The sequence below is a fragment of the Sminthopsis crassicaudata genome, chromosome 6 (assembly GCF_048593235.1).
Source record: "Sminthopsis crassicaudata isolate SCR6 chromosome 6, ASM4859323v1, whole genome shotgun sequence".
NCBI classification, from domain to species: Eukaryota; Metazoa; Chordata; class Mammalia; order Dasyuromorphia; family Dasyuridae; genus Sminthopsis; species Sminthopsis crassicaudata.
This window is the reverse complement of record NC_133622.1, coordinates 236247477-236266547: the sequence shown is the minus strand read 5'-3', so window position 1 is coordinate 236266547 and position 19071 is coordinate 236247477. Positions and strand designations below refer to the sequence as shown.

The following is a 19071-nucleotide window of genomic DNA, read 5'->3' as shown; positions in this document are numbered from 1 at the left end:
GTAAACATGTAAATGATGCTATCAATATTTTGTTGTATATGAAGCCTTTTCTCCCTTTACTTCTTTAGTAACAGCAGGAGGACATCTCATGTTTATTTTGCAGTCATATAGCATTACTAAGTGAATATTTATGTTGAAAAGGAAAAGAAGGAAAACAGGCATTTATTAAGTTTCTCGTTTGATCTTTACACCAGCTTTTCAAAGTTATCTCCATTTCACAAGTGAGAAACTGAAGGATATTTGCCCCAGATCACACAGCTAGTAAGTGCCTGCAGCTGAATTTGGATTCAGACCTTTCTGCCTCTGATACCCTGTGCCTCAAAAAAATTTTTGTGTTGGGGAGCTGCTTATGATATGGATTCATAACCAAGCATATTTACCTTAAACAAAGTTTATTTAGTAATTCAGAAAAATCAATATAATATGGCCCTTAATGTAATTCTCTACATTAGTTATTCTTGATTTTATTTCTAATAGCAATATATTCAAATCATCATCACTTATTTGCCAAATAATGTCCCTGTGGCTTTTATTCCAAGTCCCATCTTAGTTTTCAGGTAACTCACTATTTGTTAATATGTTACAAGTATTTTGAGTAAAAATTAATAATTATAAAATCTTTCAAAATATTAAATTTTACGGAAATTCTTAATTTAAAAAAATCAAGATTGTGCTACTTTGAAATTTTATCACTTTTAAATCAGTGTTCCAGAAAAAGTTGTCACATTGTGCCTACATGGGACTAACATATGGTATAGCTGAGATGAGTTGGAGAAGTGGGTTGAAATGAAAATGTAATTTGAGAGAGTCATGTTTGGTGACTCATTGAATAAAACAGATCTGGCTTGATGGCAGGGCAGAGAGACTAAAAATGCATCAGATTTGAGTCAGTAACATGTGAATATTAATGGAAGAGCCAAATAAATATTAGTTGTTGTGACAAGATAGCTTAGCCATTCAAATGGAGAGGTTATTAACCTTTATGTTTTCTAGGTGCTTGCAACCATTTCTGTTTTTGTGGAACGGAATTCCCCCTTAGTAAGTAGTCCTCACATAGTAGATTATTTACTTCCCTTATCTGCCTTGTCACTCTCTTTTTGATAGATAGAGGTTATGAGCAATAGTGGCCAAGCAGATTTTGAATTTTGAATATTTGGAATATTTTTCATTAATACAGGAGTTTTAAAGGGAACGTTTTTATATTCCTTTGAGATAGAAGATATTCTTTATTGTGAAACCTCTTATAATGAATTAGTTGTGTACTGTCTCAACTGAAAGAATGGTAATTCTGTTTGAGAGAATTAAGGAAACTTGTTAGGGTTGGGTTTAGGAGTTTCTTTTAGACAAATTCTGAATAATTAAAAAAACAAACATCCTGCTGTTACTTAATTGTAAAACCAGCCCCCCCCCCCCAAAAAAAAACAAACAAACAAACAAACAAACAAAAAAAAACCAATCCCTTGTCTCAAGGAATTAATTTAGTGATAGAGCAAGACAGCATTTGGAAGAGCGGACTAATCAGAAAGAGGAGTGTTTAGTCAGGGAAGCCTTTGACTCTTAGTAATGATGTAAGGGCAAACTTTTTTGTGGAGGAGAGGGGATGGCTAAAAGGCATTAGGAAATGAATTGTCATTGGCAAAGAGAAGGGCCCAAGCTGACCTTTGAGCCTGGATGGTCTAGAGAACTTTTGGCAGAAGTCACAGAAGTCTTCCCTTCACTCTTTGAAAGGTAGGGTGGGAGTGGGGTAGTAAAGAGTGAAGGGAAGACCTTCTGTGCCTTCTGCCAAAAGTTCTCTAGACCTGATTTTAATATCGACCAAAAGTTAATTAGTTAAATACTCTGTTACAAATATAAATGTATACACATATTATAGAGCTAGATTTGGAAAGATTATTTACCATTCTGAACTATCTAGGTCATTGGGAATTCTCCTGTTGTATTTTAGATGTATTGTTACAAAAATCTCCTGCCAAAAGAGAGAGCCTATTATTAGCAGTTTTGCAACCTTGTTAGATTTAGATCTCAAGGGTGTTACTTTTCTTTTGAGGAGGGGTGGGGAGGAAGAGGAAGACAAGTGAGGTTTAGTGACTTGCTTCTTCTATTAAGTGCCTGAGGCTAGATTTGAATTCCAGAGCTCTTGACTCTAGGGCCAGTGCTCTATCTATTTTTGCCACCTACCTGTCTGTAGATTTGTATTACTCTTACAGTATTGCAGATAATTGTACTTCTGTTAATTAAATGTTTTACTTTGCCTTTTTTTTTTCCCTACTTTTTTCAGAAAGACTTGATCAGGTTATATATGAATGAAGATCGGCATAGTAAACCTTGGACATTCCCTCTCCATTGCTTGGCTTAAGAATACCATGGCAAGTGAGAATAGTTTTATGAGTTCAATTCCTTTGTAGGCCAGTTAACTTTTTTCTTTTACAGCCAGTATTTTAATAATGGCAGTTTAATGTTATAATTTTTTAATGATGTTCTGCAATTATTTACAAATATGTGACTGATACTATTGCATCATTCTTTTATTTTAAAGTTTTATTGCTTTCTTTTATTTAAATACCACAATATGACCAAGAATTAATGCCTTCTAGCCTCTCCTTTTATCTTCATAAGAAAGAAAAGCAACTAAACATATTTTAGGAATGCAATTACCAAGCCTTGCAGCATGTATGTATTCTTTACCCTTCTAAGGAAGGGTTGGAGTTACATTTCTAATTTCTTGGGATAGGGAAAGGAAAAGGGAAAGGGGGAAGTTGATTATAATAGCATTACAGTTCCTTTCGTTATTCTTTTCATTTCTATTATTGTAATCATTGTGCACATAATTTTCCTGGCTTTCTTTTTCTGTCGGTTCTTTAAAAACATGCCGTTTCTCTGGATTAATATTAGTCATTTATAACTGAAATATAAAAGGCATGGATATTATTTGTTCAGGCATTCCCCAATCAGTGGTGTCTGCTTTGTTTACCTGTGCTACTACAAAAAAAATACTATGGCATTTAAGCTAAATATAAAATATATTTGATAAATAACCATAAAAATAATAATTAACATTTTATTGATTACTGTGTAAGCATTAAGCCCTTTACAATGTTTATCTCAGTTCATCCTCAAAATAACCTTGGGAATTAGATATTTTATCCTCATTTTATAGATGAGGAAGCTGAGACAAGAACAGGTTAAGGGTCTTAGTCACACAGCTAATAAGTCTCTGAAGCTAGATTTGAACTCCTCTTTCTTATTGCAAACCCAAGATGGTTTCAGAAAAGAAAGATATGAACTGATGCTAAGTGAAGTAAGTAGAACCAAGAAAACATTGTACACAGCAAAAAGATCTTGTGATGGTCAACCATGATGAACATGGCTCTTTTCAACAATGGGGTGTTTCAAGGAAATTCCAATAGATTTGGGATGGAAAGAGCCATTTGTATCTAGTTAGAAGACTATGGAGTCTGAAGGTGGTTCACAACATAGTATTTTCGCCTTTTGTTGTTTGCTTGCTTGTTTGTTTTCTTGTGTTTTTTTTTTTCCCCTTTTGATCTCATTTTTCTTGTGCATCATAATAGATGTAGAAATATGTCTGGAAGTATTGTACGTATTTAACTTAGGTTAGATTACTTGCTGTTTAGGGGAGGGAGAAAAATTTGGAACACAAAGTTTTGAAAGTTTGAATATTGAAAACTATCTTTGCATGTATTTTGAAAAATAAAAAGCTATTTTTAAAATGAATCACACAAAAAAAGAAATTAGCTTTTGTCTTCATATCTATCCATATTGTCAAAAGACTTTTCTCTTATTACGCCAATGAATGTCTTTTTTAAAAGTCTTATACTTTCTATAGTAGAAATTATTGTCCCTTTGTAACATTAAGCTGTTCTTTACTTTCACCAAAGTAGGCTGGGAATAGATAGCAACATCAGATATATTGCTGTTAATAGTTGATGTGAACACAAATTTGTGGGATTTCTAGATCCTTGGCCAGAAGAGCTTTATTTTTAACATTACTGGACAGATTGGTTTTGTGGTTTCTCAGTTTGCTTTTTACCTTCTATTAACTTTTCCATCTTAAGATTTCTTTGGTTTCTGTGGTATACCACTAACTCTGGGGTCTCTGAAATTCATTTACTTAGGCAAGAACTCAGTTTCTGTCTGGTAGGACTCAGGAAAGTTGCACTAGGATATTCCAAATAGTATCATTAGTAACACCATGTTTTTAATATTATTCTTAATTCTGAAAAGAGAGTTTTTCAGATTCCTACAAGTAGGTGTGTGAGCTAGAAATTACATGATAGGGAATTCACAAAGATTGTGGATTCTTGGTTTTGGCAGGTTAGTTTTAGGCAATTTCCTAAACTCCTTGCTTTCTTTTTATATTAATTAATTGATTTATTTATAATTGTACTTTGATATGTCAGGTGGTATTATATGTTCCCAGGAGAGTGAAATGATTCATTTTTCTTATCTTTTGACATGATGGTGAAAGGGCTTTCCTTCAGAAAGAAACAATATATATGAAACTTGGGTTGTGATGTCAAAGGTGGAAATGGAAAGTTTACTCACTGTTATTTGTTTTCTTTGTTTTCTAGAGTGAAGACAAATCCAGAAAATACAGGTGTGAAACCATAGGTAAGTAAGGACCTAATTGAGGTTTTCCTATTGAATAATCCCCAGTTTGTATATTAAATAGGAAAGCTGACTTCAGAAAGGTGAAGATTTCCTCCTTTTTTATCTTAAGAACATTTTATTTTATGCCTGATACTATTTGGAAGCATTTTCTTGACTGGATTTTTATTTTTCTTTGAGGTGAAACTATACACTGCCTGGCATATAGGAAGCGCTACACTAATGATTATTTCCTTGTTCTTCCCTTCCCTTTTCCCAAAAGATCTTTAAGCCATGGACAGTATGACCCCTTGCTAGGCATATTGTGGAAGGCATTTTTGTTCAGCTTAAATTGGATGACCTCTCTTCTGATTGTTAGTTGGGTTCTGAATGGCCCCAAAGGGTACAACTAGGAACAGTAGTGGCAGCAAAGAACTTAGTCTTGAGATACAGAAAACCTCCTGGTGATAAGAGCTATCTATCTACAAGGAGATGTTCTCCAGGGGTGGGTTTGCTCCTTTTACAAGTCTTCAATCAAAGATATAGAAATACATTCCCCACATTATAGAGTGGAGATTTCATGTATGTTATGGATTAGACTCTCTGAGATCCGTTGGGAGGAAAAAAATTAATGCATCTTTGTGATCTTTTTATTTCTGACTATATTTTTAGCTCTGTGAGCATCAAATAGATCATCAGTTCTCCAGCTTTCTTTATCATATTATTGTCTTCTAAGACCTTCTTAGTTTCTTATAGTGTTATTCCTCAATTTTTTTTTTCCTCAACTAATTTCTTATTTATACTTGTTTTAATTTGAACCTCTCTTCTTATTGGGCTTATTTTTCCTTTTGGAAAAAATAAAAGATACCTTTTATTTGACGTCTAATTTTAGATTTGCTGCTAATTTTATTTGTTCCTTTTCTTCTCTGGGGCTTTTTTGTTTTGGCTTTTGTTTTTATTTATTTATTTATTTATTTTTCAGTTTTGACAGGCAGCCTGTTAAGTTTTCTCCTAAGAAACTTCCTCTAAATTGGTTCAAATTCTCTTGGTTTAAATTGGCTTGCAGTTCTTCCCATTTCTTCATTATGTTCCTTTTTCTAAGATTGAACAGCTGTGATGGATATCTCTGGTTTTCCTTCTTCTACTGAGATTTTGAATTAATAGACTCAAACATTAAGGAGGCAGCTTGGGAGTAGTGACTAGGAATCTAGACTTGGAGGTAAGAAGGTCTGAATGTAGGTCTGGTCTGTAATTCATACTGATGGTTTTACTGGACAAATCTCTCTTTGTGTTCCAAGTATTTCTAAGACCGAGTTGCTGAATAGTTACAGATTTGCATTGGTAGAGAGTTTCCTTACCAAGGATTCTTCTATCATGGAAAGCCCAGGGCAGGCTGGCTCTTTTCTTTGTACCCCCCTCCCACAGTGTATACAGTATTTGTGCTAGAAAAGGTCGGCTTCAGCTTTAGGGGAATAGGTCTTTGTATATGTTTACTTCTTTTCTGATACCACCAGCCAAAACTACCATCTGCCAGAATGGTTTTAAAGCTTGCCTTAAGTTCCCCCCACTGCAGCCTCCCTCCACTTAGTTTTCCTAGTGACCTGAAAACATAGATCTCAACAATCACAGTTCTTCTCTTCCCTCCTTTTCAACAAATTCTAGTGGCTTCTTTTCTACCCCTAAAATAAAATATAAAATCCTCTGACTTTCAAACCCCTTCAGAAATTGCCTATCCCTACCCTTCTTTCCAGTTATGTTTTATTTTGTCATCCCATAAGATTGGCCTCCTTGTTGGTCTGTACACAGGACCATTCCCATCTTCCATGGAGGTGCATTCTCACTAGCTGTGTGTACCAGGTCGGGAATTTTTTCTCTCTTGATCTCCAACTTTGGGACTCCTGGCTTCTTCCAGATTCTATTGGAAACAAGAAATCTCTTTGATTTTCCCTTAGCTATGTACCTTCTCTTTAGTGATTGGCTTTAGTTTGTCCTGTTTATGGATCTTTGTACATATCGGTTTGCATCTTACTGACTCCTTTGGTCTATTAGTTCTTGGAGAACAGGTACTTGTTTAGGTCTTTCTTTGCATCCCTAACTGTTATTAGTGCTGGTATCTGGCACGTCATAGACATGATTACTGCCCAAGCTATAAATTCATAATCCTGTTCTCTTTACATTATGTGATGCTGAACGTAATAGACATCTGTGTAGCTTGTTAAGTACAAAGAGTATTTTATGTACATTATGTCCTAACTGTATATGAAGCAGGTGCTATTATTTCCCCCATTTTACAGATGGCTAACCTGGAGGGCTGTGATAGGTTACATGTCCTACCTAGGTCATACAATCAATAAGTGATTGAATGAAGCAGGATTTGACTTCCTAATTTCAAGTCCACCATTCCTTCCATTTTCTTTCTTTCTTTTTAAAAATTATATTGTGAGAAAAAGGTTTTTGATAAACAGTGAAGTACTTTGTATTTACTGTTACTATTTATAACTGATTGATTGTTGTCCTTTGTTTTCAAAGAGGACCAAAATGAAATCACTATGTTAGAGTTGAGTCAAAGTGTGTCCATTTGTGGCTGATCAGACTAATATGAGCCTTCAGAATGCTCTGCCACAGCTTGGACACAAATAGCCCAGGTGAACATTTGGGGGAGCTTCTCTTATTTTGCGTATTTCACGTTTCCTTTGGGCTAATTCAGTTCTACTTTGCTCGTTAGAGCACAGTATCTTCTCTGGTGAAGGCAGGCCATGCTGGACAGTCCTGTGCCAGTGTTTCCTATGCCATAAAATTGATTCTAAAGTTAGTGAGAGATACCTTGAGAGTGTCCTTGTATCACTTCTTCACCTTGTGAATGATTGCCTTTTGGGAATTCTCCATAAAATCATTTTTTTGGCAAACATACATTTGACATCAAACAATGGGGCCACTCTTTTGAATTGTGCTCTCTGCAGTAAAGTTGAAATTCTTAGCTAGCAGTTTTTTTTTTTTTTTTTAAATTCATTTTTCCAAATTATCCCCTCCCTCCCTCCACTCCCTCCCCCCGATGGCAGGTAATCCCATACATTTTACATGTGTTACAATATAACCTAGATACAATATATGTGTGTAAATACCATTTTCTTGTTGCACATTAATTATTAGCTTCCGAAGGTATAAGTAACCTGGGTAGATAGACAGTAGTGCTAACAATTTACATTCTTAGCTAGCAGTTTAGTTCGAAAAAGGACCTCAGTGTCTGGTATCTTATTCTGCCAGGTGATCTTCAGAATTTTCCTAAGACAATACAAATGGAAAAGATTTGGTTTCCTGGTACACAGGCTAAATCACAAAGAAAAGATATGTTTTATAAAATACTTTTCTTGTACTTGTGGTAGTTCACATCTAAGTGCCTTTAACTTGACACATACTCTCCTTAAAATAGCACTAGTAAAACTTGTTTACTGTAATTTATGCAGTTTGGTTTCTTATTTGCAAAATAATATTTGTTTTCCTCTTTTGGGAGGCAATTGGGATTAGGTGACTTGTTTAGGGTCACATAGCTAGTGTGAGGTGTCTGAGGCTGGATTTGAACTCAATCCTCTTGTCTTCAGGATTAGTGTTCCATCTGCTGTACAAGGTTTGCATTCAAAATCTCCCTCTTCTGCTTTTTTCTCCCTATGAACTTTACATTGTAACAAATATTAAAATATAAAGAAAATAAATAGCAGAAGCAAGCAAAGCGGGATATTAAGTGTCTCAAAGGGTGTACATGGTTTCATATTCATTGTCTTTTACCTCTGCCATGAAAGAAGAGAAGTACATTTTCTCTACCATGGTATTTAGTTTCTTTTTATTATCTTATTTACATTACTGTGGGCATTGTTTCCTCGGTTCTGCTTATTCTGTATGGTGCTTATGAACTTTATCATACTTTTTGAATTGTTCGTATTTCTACAAATAGTTGTTCTCTTATGTAATTATGCAGCAGCATTTCATTACATTCATGAAACACAATTTGTTAAAATCACTTGATTGGAATCTACTTTGTTTCAATTGTCTGCTGCTACAAAAGGTCTCCTGTGACTATTTTGGCATAAATAAAAACTTATCTATCTTTGACTTTCTTACTTTCTGTATCTGTGATCTCTGACTTTCCTTCCTTCCTCCCTCTCTTCCCTTTTAACCTACCTTTTTTCTTGTGTTCCCACTTGCTTTTTAAAATGTACATACCAATTTATAACCCCACCAACAGCTTTCCAGTGTGCCTGTCCTCACAGAACCTGATATTGACTGTCTACACCTTCCAGCATTTTTAACAAGTTGCTAGGTGGGAGGTTTGATTTCTATTTCTCTTTTTAGTGATGTTTTGGAGCAATCTTTCAGTAGTGGTTGATGTTAGCAATTTTTAAATTTAATTTAATTTTTTTTTTTTTAAGAGCTGTTTTTCATCTTTTCACCACTTCTCTCTTAGGGTATATAGTGCCTTGGTCTCACGTATTGCAATTAATAGTCTTTTTTTTTTTTTTTTTATCAAACCCTTATTAAAGATAAGGTTATAGTGGGTCTTAGGTATATTTTGTGATGCTTTGCTGCTGTTCTTATTTCCTAAACATTTTATCAAACACTGTTGTGTTCAGTTACTTAAGATTCCTATTAGGTAGGTTTAGATTTTAAAAGCCATGTAGTATTTTTCTAGTATCAAGTGGATTTTAATAGCAGGAGAAAAGTTGCCCACTGGATTTGATGATTTTAGAAAGCTTACTATATATAGCTAATATAAAATTAAGCCAAAGGTCTTTTCCTCAACTTTGGATTAAAGTTTAAGCATATAACATTTGCCACGTCAATTTTTACAGTGTATGTATATAAGGGAAAGCTTTCTGATTCATTTAATAGTGTTTATTCCTGCATGCTTACTGCTGATCCTGAGTTATTTGGCATCTGGATAATTGCTTTTTCCACAGTAATTTCATGTTGAATTTACTAATAGTGAACCAAACAATTCTATATAAAAAGGGTCCAGTATTACTCTTTGTAGAAAGGAAATTAGGGCAAAGAGAAATAATTTGATCAGTATTATACTTGAAGATAGGGTTTACTATCTGCTGTCTCCCAAACAGGATTATAAAATGTGCATGGGAGGAAAGAGTGCAATTAACTTGGCTTTATGGTTCTAACTTTCTCTTGATCCGTTATTGTTTAACCTTGATCATGATCCAAACTGCTGGTAGGATGTGGTATTTATGTTCTTTCTAAACAGTTTCCAAATACATGAATATGTGAGCCAGAAAGCTCTAGAAGTGCCCCTCTTCTCCAACAACAAAACCAAACCAACAAGTTGGAATTGTTACTATGTCTTTCAGTTTGCACTAGGGCGAATTGTAAAGAATTATCAGACCTTCCTACATCAACTCACATTGCACTCTCAGGAAGTCTGCCTTATGCTTTTAAAGTAACCCTAAATCCTTAAAAGGTTTCCTATTTTCCTTTTTAAGATAGAACAGAAAGGCCTTTGATAGAAATCTGGAGTAAAACATGATGTGTTTGATACAGCTGTGAGATAGTGTAAGAAGTAATGTAATTCTGGCTGTAGAGTATGATGCTAAGGGAAACTCCAGGTAAACATAGAAAGGAGCCTGCAGAGTTCCACAATGCCCTCTTGGGCAGTGTTGCTTTAAGTCACTGCTGAAATGTGGCAATCTTTGCTGCTTGGAGGACTATAGAACAGACACGGGACATCACATGTGCCTGATTTAGACAGCTATCTCTGCTGCTGATCCATATTAGAATTTTTATGTGTGGGTTCTACACATCTCAATTTTATTTAACATCAACCTGTTTGACCTTGAGGCTCCATGCCTTTTTTTTTTTTTTTTTTCCCCTAAATTACTGATATGTATTTATGCAGAAGGTTTTTTGGTTGTTTTAAAATTAAGACCAACCACATAATTGAATAGATGTTATTAAGAAACTTTTAAAAACAAAATCTAATATTGACTGTGCCTCACAATTGTTCAGAACCAGGATTTTTGAAAACTGTCATTTACTGATAACGCAGAGAGATGCAGTTATCCTTCTTTTCCCAAATAGGTCTCAGTCCCTCTTTTCAGAAGCATATAATTGAGTCATTTAGGTGGGAGGATCACAGATTCACAGGAAGGGAAGTTAGATGCCATCTGATCCAATCCTCTCCTTTTTCAAATGGAGAAACACTCAGATTGGGAAGTAGCAGGATCCACAGGTAGGAAGTAGCAGAGGCAGGATTCCAGCACAGCTCTCAGGGCTCCGGATGCACCAGAGTTTTACTGCTTCTCTGAGTTGGAGGAAGTGTTATGACTGACTGTGAACACTTTCCAATTTGGGGGAGTGGGGAGAGCAGGATGTTTGCTTTGGCCTTCTTATTTACTCCAGTCACTCGAATGCTTAAAGGATTTAAATTAGGATCTGTAGTTTCACTAGTGTAGTTACTCCTTTAACCTTAAGTGAGTTAACTCCTCCTGAGTTGTTATGAACTGAAAAAAATTAATTGATTTGATGACTAGCCTTATGGTGCTAAGTCTTTCAAAAGAGCCAACCAGTGTTCAGGAAAGAATCCACTGGTGAACTGCTTGAAGGAGTCAATTAGGCAGGAACTGCAAGAATTTCTTTTTTCTTTTTTTAAAGATCTTAGGGTCACCTCTACACATGATATGAGGCATTAGAATAGGACTTTTGTGGAGGATTACCATATATGGCAATGCTCTATCACCATATATAGTAGTTAGCATTGTACCCATTGCTAACCAATTTAGATAGGGGCTGTGTTTGTAACTCAACTTAAAACAGCCCGAATTCTTCCCTCTGTAAAATATTTGAAGATGTAACAAGTCATAATGATGAGATTATTAGTTCAGGTAATCCCATGCTTTGGGGGACTTTGGGAACTGATGTTTAGGGGCAGGAGTTTGGGGAATGAGAAACAAGTTTGTATTTCTTCCACTCTGTCACCCATTGCTATCTTCATGGATCTGACACTGTTTATCTGACAGTGCACTTAGTACTGCTTTGCCAGGGAAAACCACACAAAACAAGCCTCCTGCATCAGCACTTTCATTGTGTGGAGAGCGGAGCCTCCTTTTACATGGTTACAGCCCCTTTTTAATCCACTACTCTCTTGCCCCTTTCCCATCCCAGCCTGTGTGTATCATTTACTGCTGGTCTTCCTGAGCTTCTTCTGCTCTTTTCAGTTTGTTGTTGTTGTGAGACTCAGGAGTCTTTAGCTTTGTATATTTGTTGGTCAGACAAGTGTAGTAAGAAAAGTGAGGTGATGGCTGCATTTAAGTTGGATTTTCTTCCAGAAATGATGGTGGATCATTGCTCTTTGAATGCCAGTCCTGTGTAAGTATTTTTGTTTTGTGGTTTGATTGTTATTGTAAGCAGATAGAACGGATTGTTTTTTTTCTTTTCTATTTGCCTAAACTGATCTCTTCCAGAATGTTAAAGAATTGGAATGAGGAAAGAGAAAAGATTAACCCTTTCAAAATAGCTATTTTTGGATCCACAGATTGGTTTTCTTTCACTAGGCCCAATGGGTTTTTTTTTTTTTTTAAATAGTGTGCTTCATAGAGCTCTAACCCTACTAAATGATTCTAGTTTCTGTAGACTTTCCCTATGACAATAAAGCATCTTTGAACTATAGCTCTGTCTTGTCCTGATTTGTACAATATTACATGGCACTTTGGAACTTAATGACTGTTTTTAAGTACCTGTAAGAAACCTATTACAATGGATGCTGGGAGATAGTTCATGTCTAGTGTGGGTCTGTACATTCCTCCTCAACTTACATTAAAATTTTAAATTTTTACTTAAGGAGCCTGTGTCAGATGATGACCAGATAGTTGAAATCATAATGCTGAATGTGAAGCAAAATGTGCACAAGTAAATTCTGAGCAAGGAAAAAAAGATTATCTTTTAACTGATAATGCCAGAAGTGACAACAGAGTAAATATTTTACAAGTAAAGAAAAGGTTTTAAGTTGTCTACACGGAAGAAAAACTTAGCCTTTATTAGTATTGTTTAAGGGACACATTTCTAGCACTCTCTTGATTTCTTGGGTTATGGAAGCATACTTTTTGTGACAAATGTATTGTCAAGCAAAACAAAACATTCCCTCTTTGGGGGTGTGCTATCCTTTTTCATTCTTCGTTTTAACCCCTCTCTTATCAAGTGTAGTTTTCTGGAATTTTTGGATAATAATGGCATTGATGATAGTTTTTAAAACTTTCAAAAGTTGTTTTTGTTTTTGTTTTTGTTTTTTTTACTGTGTTGTTAAAAGTTTGTTCTGTTCACTTCATTCTGCTTCATCTTATATTAGTCTTTCCAGGGTTCTCTAATTGTTGGGCAGTCCTTAGTTTTTCTTTCATGATCAAACAAGTGATAGAGATGAAAAGAACCACTTTATAAATGTTGTACAGAGGAATGCTTTTCAGCTTTCTTTGAGGGACAGACCTGGTCGTGGTATTGAGTTAAAGAGTGTTCAATAAGTGATTGATTTGGGGAGCGTAGTTCCAAATTGCTTTCCAAAATGGCTGAACCAATTGAGAATCCTACCAACCCACCAGATTTGTAATCCTGCTTTCTTATAGTCCTTCTCACACTTGTCACTTTTTGTGTTTGTTAACTGCCAGTCCGATAGTATGAATTGCTTAAATTACTTTCTAAATTAAGGCATTTTCCTCCTTTGATTGCTTATATTTCTTTCTTTGAAAACTACTTGTTCATGCTATTTGGATGTTAATTGGTTATAGAATGGTTTTTATTCTTAAATTTTTTCATCAGTTCCTTTTAGATCTTGGAAATGAGGCTGTTATCAGAGAATCTTGTTGTAAAGATTTTTTTCCCCCAGTTAACTGTTTCCTTTCTAATTTTAGCTGTATTTATTATGTTTATGTAGAATTTAAAAATTTAAGTTGTCAGATATCTATTAAGTACTTTCTATGCCAGGCTCTGTGCTGAGTGCTAGGTACACAAGATGCAAAAAACAGCTTTCTCTCAAGAAGGTCACAACCTGATGGAGAGAATACAGCATGTAAAACGTGTGTGTGTAAATTTGAGGTTTTCTTTACTCTTATTAGAGCAAGAGCTTTTTTCTTTCTTGTAGTTTACTTTTTACAATGTTTCTTTTCCTTTGGTTATAATGCTTTAGCTAAAGTTCCTACATTAATAAAAAATTAGTCCTGCATATAGTGCATTTGTCTTTTTCAAGTTCCTTTGAGGTCTATGGTCTCATTTTCTTTTCCTAGACTTTTTGTGATATAAAGGGGGCCAGGTGGAATCCCTTGTTTTAGTTAATACTGGAGGAAATAATGAGATCAAATATTATTAATTGATTTTTCATAACATGTAACCCCTTGGGCAGTCTGAATCCTGTAGACTTTTTCTTGGAATAATATTTTTAAATGGGCAGCAAAGTCATATACTGCATAGAATGCCAGACCTGTGAGTTTAGCCTCATACATGTATCAACTGTGTGACCCTGGGCAAGTAATTTGACCTCTGTTTGCCTCAATTTTTTTTATTTGTAAAATGGAGATAATAATACCCACATTGAAATGGGGTTGTGACGATCAAATGAGATAATTGTAACATACTTATCACAATTCTTGGCATATAAGTACTATATTATATAATAGGTATAAAATAGCTATTATTACTTGCTATTAAATGCATAAAATAAAATACACAGGTTTCTAAACAAAGCAAGTTACATTTAAATACTTGCTAAGATATTTTTAAAAAACAAATTCACTAGCCTTGGGTTAAGAACTCTAGCATATCATTTAGCCAAAAAGAACTTTCAAAGCTTCTTGTTGTACAGATGAGGAAACTGAGGCACTGGGTAGTTTAAGTTGGTCCAAGGTCACACAATTAGTAAATAATCCTCTGTTTCCAAATCAGCTGTTCTTTAAAAAAAACAAAAAAAAAAAAAAAAAAACATTAACTAAACAGAGCATTAAATGGTTACTGAAATGGTAGATCTAGATCTGGTATAATTTGCTTTTCTTTTTAATTATACCATGTATTCATTATGTACCTTTTGATGTTCTCCTTGTCTGGGATTTTTTTTTTTTCCTTATATTTTCTTTTCTTTATTTCTTCTCCCCCCCCCCCCCCTCCCGAGGCTGAGGTTAAGTGACTTGCCCAGGGTCGCACAGCTAGGAAGTGTTCAGTGTCTGAGACCAGATTTGAACTTGGGTCCTCCTGAATTCAAGGCTGGTGCTCTATCCACTGCGCCACCTAGCTACCCCCTCCTTATATTTTCTTAATAGAAATAGAGTTTTTAAAAGAAGATGCTTAAATTTTCCTTTATATATATAAGACTTCTCTGTCATATCTGTCAGTAAGTGGTAGCTTGCTTCATTAATATTCTTCTGGATTTGAGATGGGTCATTAAATTAATTAGGATTCTTAGGGTTTTACCAAAAAAACAAAACAAAACAAAAAAAAACTGTCTTTTCAGTGTGGCATAAATTGTTCTCTTGCTTCTCTTTACTTCATTCAACATTGGTTTACGCAGGTTTTCCTGGGTTTCTTTTTAGGTTAAAACAACAAACATTTGCCTTTTTGCTTATGATCTTTCAAACACTGTACTATGCCAAGAATGGCAAACAAGTCTTTTTTCAAATATTCATCATATGGAAAAGGAAGAAAACATAAAAACGACTATGTCCTCATAAGATCTAGACAGGATAGATTGGAGATTCTCTCAGAGGACTGTCTCTAGTATTAAGGCTAGGATTTTTAGCTGAGACTTTGAGGTGAGAAGAGAAAGGAGGGGATTCTGGGATTGGGGGAAGAGAGAGGACAGTTAGAGAAGATGCCCAGAGTTGGGAGCTAGAGTACCTTGTTTAGAGAAGAGTCCAGGGGCCAAAGTCACTGGATTGCAGAATATGTTGAGAGGGAAGAAGGTGGAAGCTGATGGCAAGTGGGGGAACTTGAAAAACCAAACAAGAATTTTGATTTGTTATAGGTATACTGCTTATCCACAAAGAGAAGCTATAGTGTATAAAACACAATAGTGTAATTTAACGATGGCAATTCTCACATTTCTAGAAGTGCTATAAACTTTACAGCATATTTTCTTGTCTAGTTTCATGTGTATTTTTCCTCTTTCTGTGGTATTGTGTATCTGGAAATGTTCATTTTAGTTAATGTGGAGCTAAGTTGAGGCTTTAAAAAATAGACAAAAGACTTCTTTAAAAGAGAAAGGTGGTGGTGCTCTATCTTGGCTAGACCCCAGATAGAACATCATGTTACCTTCTGGGTACCATGCTTTAGGAAAGTCAGTGATAAGCTTGAAAATCTCTCTGAATGCATTCACGATGTTAAACTATTTAGAAGATGAGCCTTGAGATCATAGTACATCATAGATCTGCCTAAAGGAACTGGGGAGGTTTGAACTCTGGTCCCTCTTGCTTCCCTGAACTGTTGTCTCATCTACTTGGCCCTTGGGGGTAGAGTGAAGAACCCTGAGTAGGAAGTGACATAAAGACTTTTATGTAAAGGAAAAGAGGGCTTTGCTGTTGGGAAAGTGAATAGTGCCCATAGGGTCAGGGATGTAGAGCTTGATCAGAAGCCACCTGGTCAGGTTATCTGGAGAGTAACAGTGAGGATTTGAGGGGAGGTTCTGGGCCCAGATCCAGTAAATACACTTCTACTGTACTTTCCTTCCAGAGGGCAAGCTGATTTTGGGTTGAGGCTATTGCCCCCCCCACCCAAAAAAAAAAAAAAAAAGCATCTTCATTATTGGGACCAGCTGGCTTCTGAGCATCTTTTGACCTCTGCTTAGGTGGTCTCTAAGGCCAGTTCTAGGTTAAAATATTAGATATTTTGTGTTCTATGGAATCCTGTTCTAATAGAGCATTTTCATAGAAGTGATCTAAAGTGTTCTCTAATCTATCAATCTGCCTTCTTGGAGAATGGTTAAATAATAAAAATCATTCATGCTAAACCAATACATTTTCCTTTGATAATCTTATTTGTCTAAACACCTCACTGAAATACCTTCATAGCTTCACCAAATCACTTTCCATATAATTTACTCATTCTTTTTTTTTTTTTTTTGTTACTGGCAGTTGAAAGGGATAACAGCTGTTTGATAGGCTCTAGATTCGTTTTTCTGTTTTCATTCTGAAATATCTCTAAAATCCACATGGCATATGAAGTGTACAGTGCTGGACCTGGAGTCAAGAAGAGTTCAAATCCAGCCCCACTCACTAGCTGTGTGATCCTGAGCTAGTCACTTAACCCTATTGACCTCAGTTTCCTCATCTCTAAAGTGAACTGAGGGAAAAAATGGTCAAGCACTCCAGCATCTCCACCAGAATACCTGAAATGGGGTCACGAAGAGTAGGACATGATTGAAGAACAACACGAAGTGCTTTTGACACACACACTGGCTGTGTGACTCCATTTACCATGGACAGTTCTTTAAGATGTGAATTTGCAGATTGGTGGAGCAGGTCTACACTGGAGTTCCCTAGGACAGTGAATACATAGGCCTTCTCTGTAAGGGAAGGAAAGAGCATTTATTAAGTGCCTACTCTGTGCCCGGTACTGGGGGAAGTGCTCTACAAATATTTTTCATTTGATCCTTACAACAACTTTAGGATACAAATAGCTATTGTTATCTCCATTTTACAGAGGAAACTAACTCCTGACTCTATTCAGCCTTCTACCTATTGCGCCACCTAATGGCTAATATGACAGAAGATTCTGTGAGGGTCTGTAAACAGATTTAGTGGAAACCTTTATAAAGTTCTGAACCGTAGTTATTGGATTATTGTTATCAAGCTAAACAAAGGGAGGGAGGGGAAAGAAGAAAATGGGAAAAGACCTGAGAAGAAAGTCGGGAAAAGAGGGAAAAAGAACCAAAAAAAAAACAAAACAAAACAAAAACAAAAACCCAAACAAACACAAAGCATATTGGAAAGATACAGTAGCACCTTTCTGTGCCAGCTTTTCCTATTTTGTCTCAGAGCCAGTGGTACTTGATGTCTTTTACAAAAACCTGTCTAATTTCTCATATTTGGGGAGAGTAATGACTGCTGCCTTTCCTCACATCATGGTAGTGAGGGTGGTGCAGTGGAGAGAATGGTAGGCTTGAAGCCAGGAGGGTCCTGGATCAGAACTCAAAAGAGTGTGATCCCTCCTGGAGCATGAGGGCCTCACTTTTCAAATGGAAAGCTTAGACTAGATGGTTTCTAAGCTCCCTCTGTCCTAGAAAGAAGTGCGGCCCTATGCTAGTACAATTCCTTTTCCCTAGCTCTTGGTATGCCCATCCCTTCATATCCCGTACCCCATGGTTATCCATCATACTTTGCCAATTCATTCCAGCTCAAAGTCCTGTTGGTCTCTATGATTTTGATCCACTAGTCACCTCAAAAAAGAGGGTAGGTGCTTCATTTCTGAGGCTTAGAGCATATTCTCTGGGGGGGGGGGAAGAAGAGGGGTGAGCATGAGGGGGACTCGCACTTGGGATTTTTAAACTAGAATGTTGCATTAGATGTTTAACCATCAATCAGTATAATTCTACACGCCAACAAGCAGATGCCCTTCTATTACCCTAACCCCTCTTTCCCCGGGTTGGGGCAGGGGGGAGGCGGAGAGGAGAGAAACAAAAGATTACCAGGAAATTATAAACTTTCAAAGTATATTCATTTGACCAGAATTGTAATAAAATTACTTCTAATTCCATGTCTTCTAAACATTTTTCTTTTGTACATTTTTTTCAGATTTTGTTGCAGCTGTCATTTTTACATAGTTTTAGTCAGTTTGTATGTTGTTTTGTTTCTGCTTTCTTCATGCTGCATTACTTCATGTAAGTCTTCCCATATTTGTCATTTTTATGGTGCAATATTACTCCATTTCATTTACATACCAATATCCACTCATTCTGAAATCATTTGCTGTGTGAGTTAATCCCACCTTTTTGATGTGAGGACTAAGGCTGATACAAATGATTTTGGGCAGATTGGTTAAATTGGCAAGGCAGGAAATAACCAAAATAAGTAAACTAGGGTCAGAAAGAAAAACTTTTAACAAGTCACTAAAAGAAACTGACATGTAAAGTTTTAAGGGTCAAGTATGCCCTATGAATTTTATTAATATTCAAAGAGTAATCACCTTGTATAAACTTATCAGAAAATGGAGAGATCACTTTATCATTTTTTGTGAACTGAATTTTCCCCAGCTCTTCCCAAAGAGATCAGGTTAAAGCAAAGAGACAAAAAGGAAATAATTGCAACTTTTTAAAAGAGGATACATTCTTTTGGGGAAAGGGAGAATAAGCACATATGTGTAGAGAAAGGGCATTGACTCTGGTTTCATTAGTGTAGATTATTTCCAGTTGAAGATACTTTTCCACCAAGGTAGCTTGCCACCTCTTCTCTGACTGCTTATTTTAGAGAGGTCTACGCTGGAGTGACTTGCATTGAGTGA

General features: G+C 35.9%; 1 protein-coding gene across 14 annotated transcripts in view; it reads left to right on the top strand.

Annotated features, from left to right (window-relative positions):
- The window catches only part of CELF1 (CUGBP Elav-like family member 1), a 94793-nt gene that overhangs the window by 45188 nt on the left and 30534 nt on the right, over positions 1-19071 (top strand). For 4 of the 14 annotated variants that reach the window (XM_074274684.1, XM_074274683.1, XM_074274680.1 and 1 more), the window contains exon 1: positions 11885-11970. In XM_074274684.1, the coding sequence (XP_074130785.1) occupies positions 11900-11970 (71 nt within the window). In that variant the 5' untranslated portion in view covers positions 11885-11899. Of the gene's footprint in view, positions 1-2278; positions 2371-4589; positions 4630-11884; positions 11971-18387; positions 18452-19071 lie in introns of those variants that run through there. The other 10 variants (XM_074274678.1, XM_074274677.1, XM_074274673.1 and 7 more) reach the window with 5 other exon arrangements.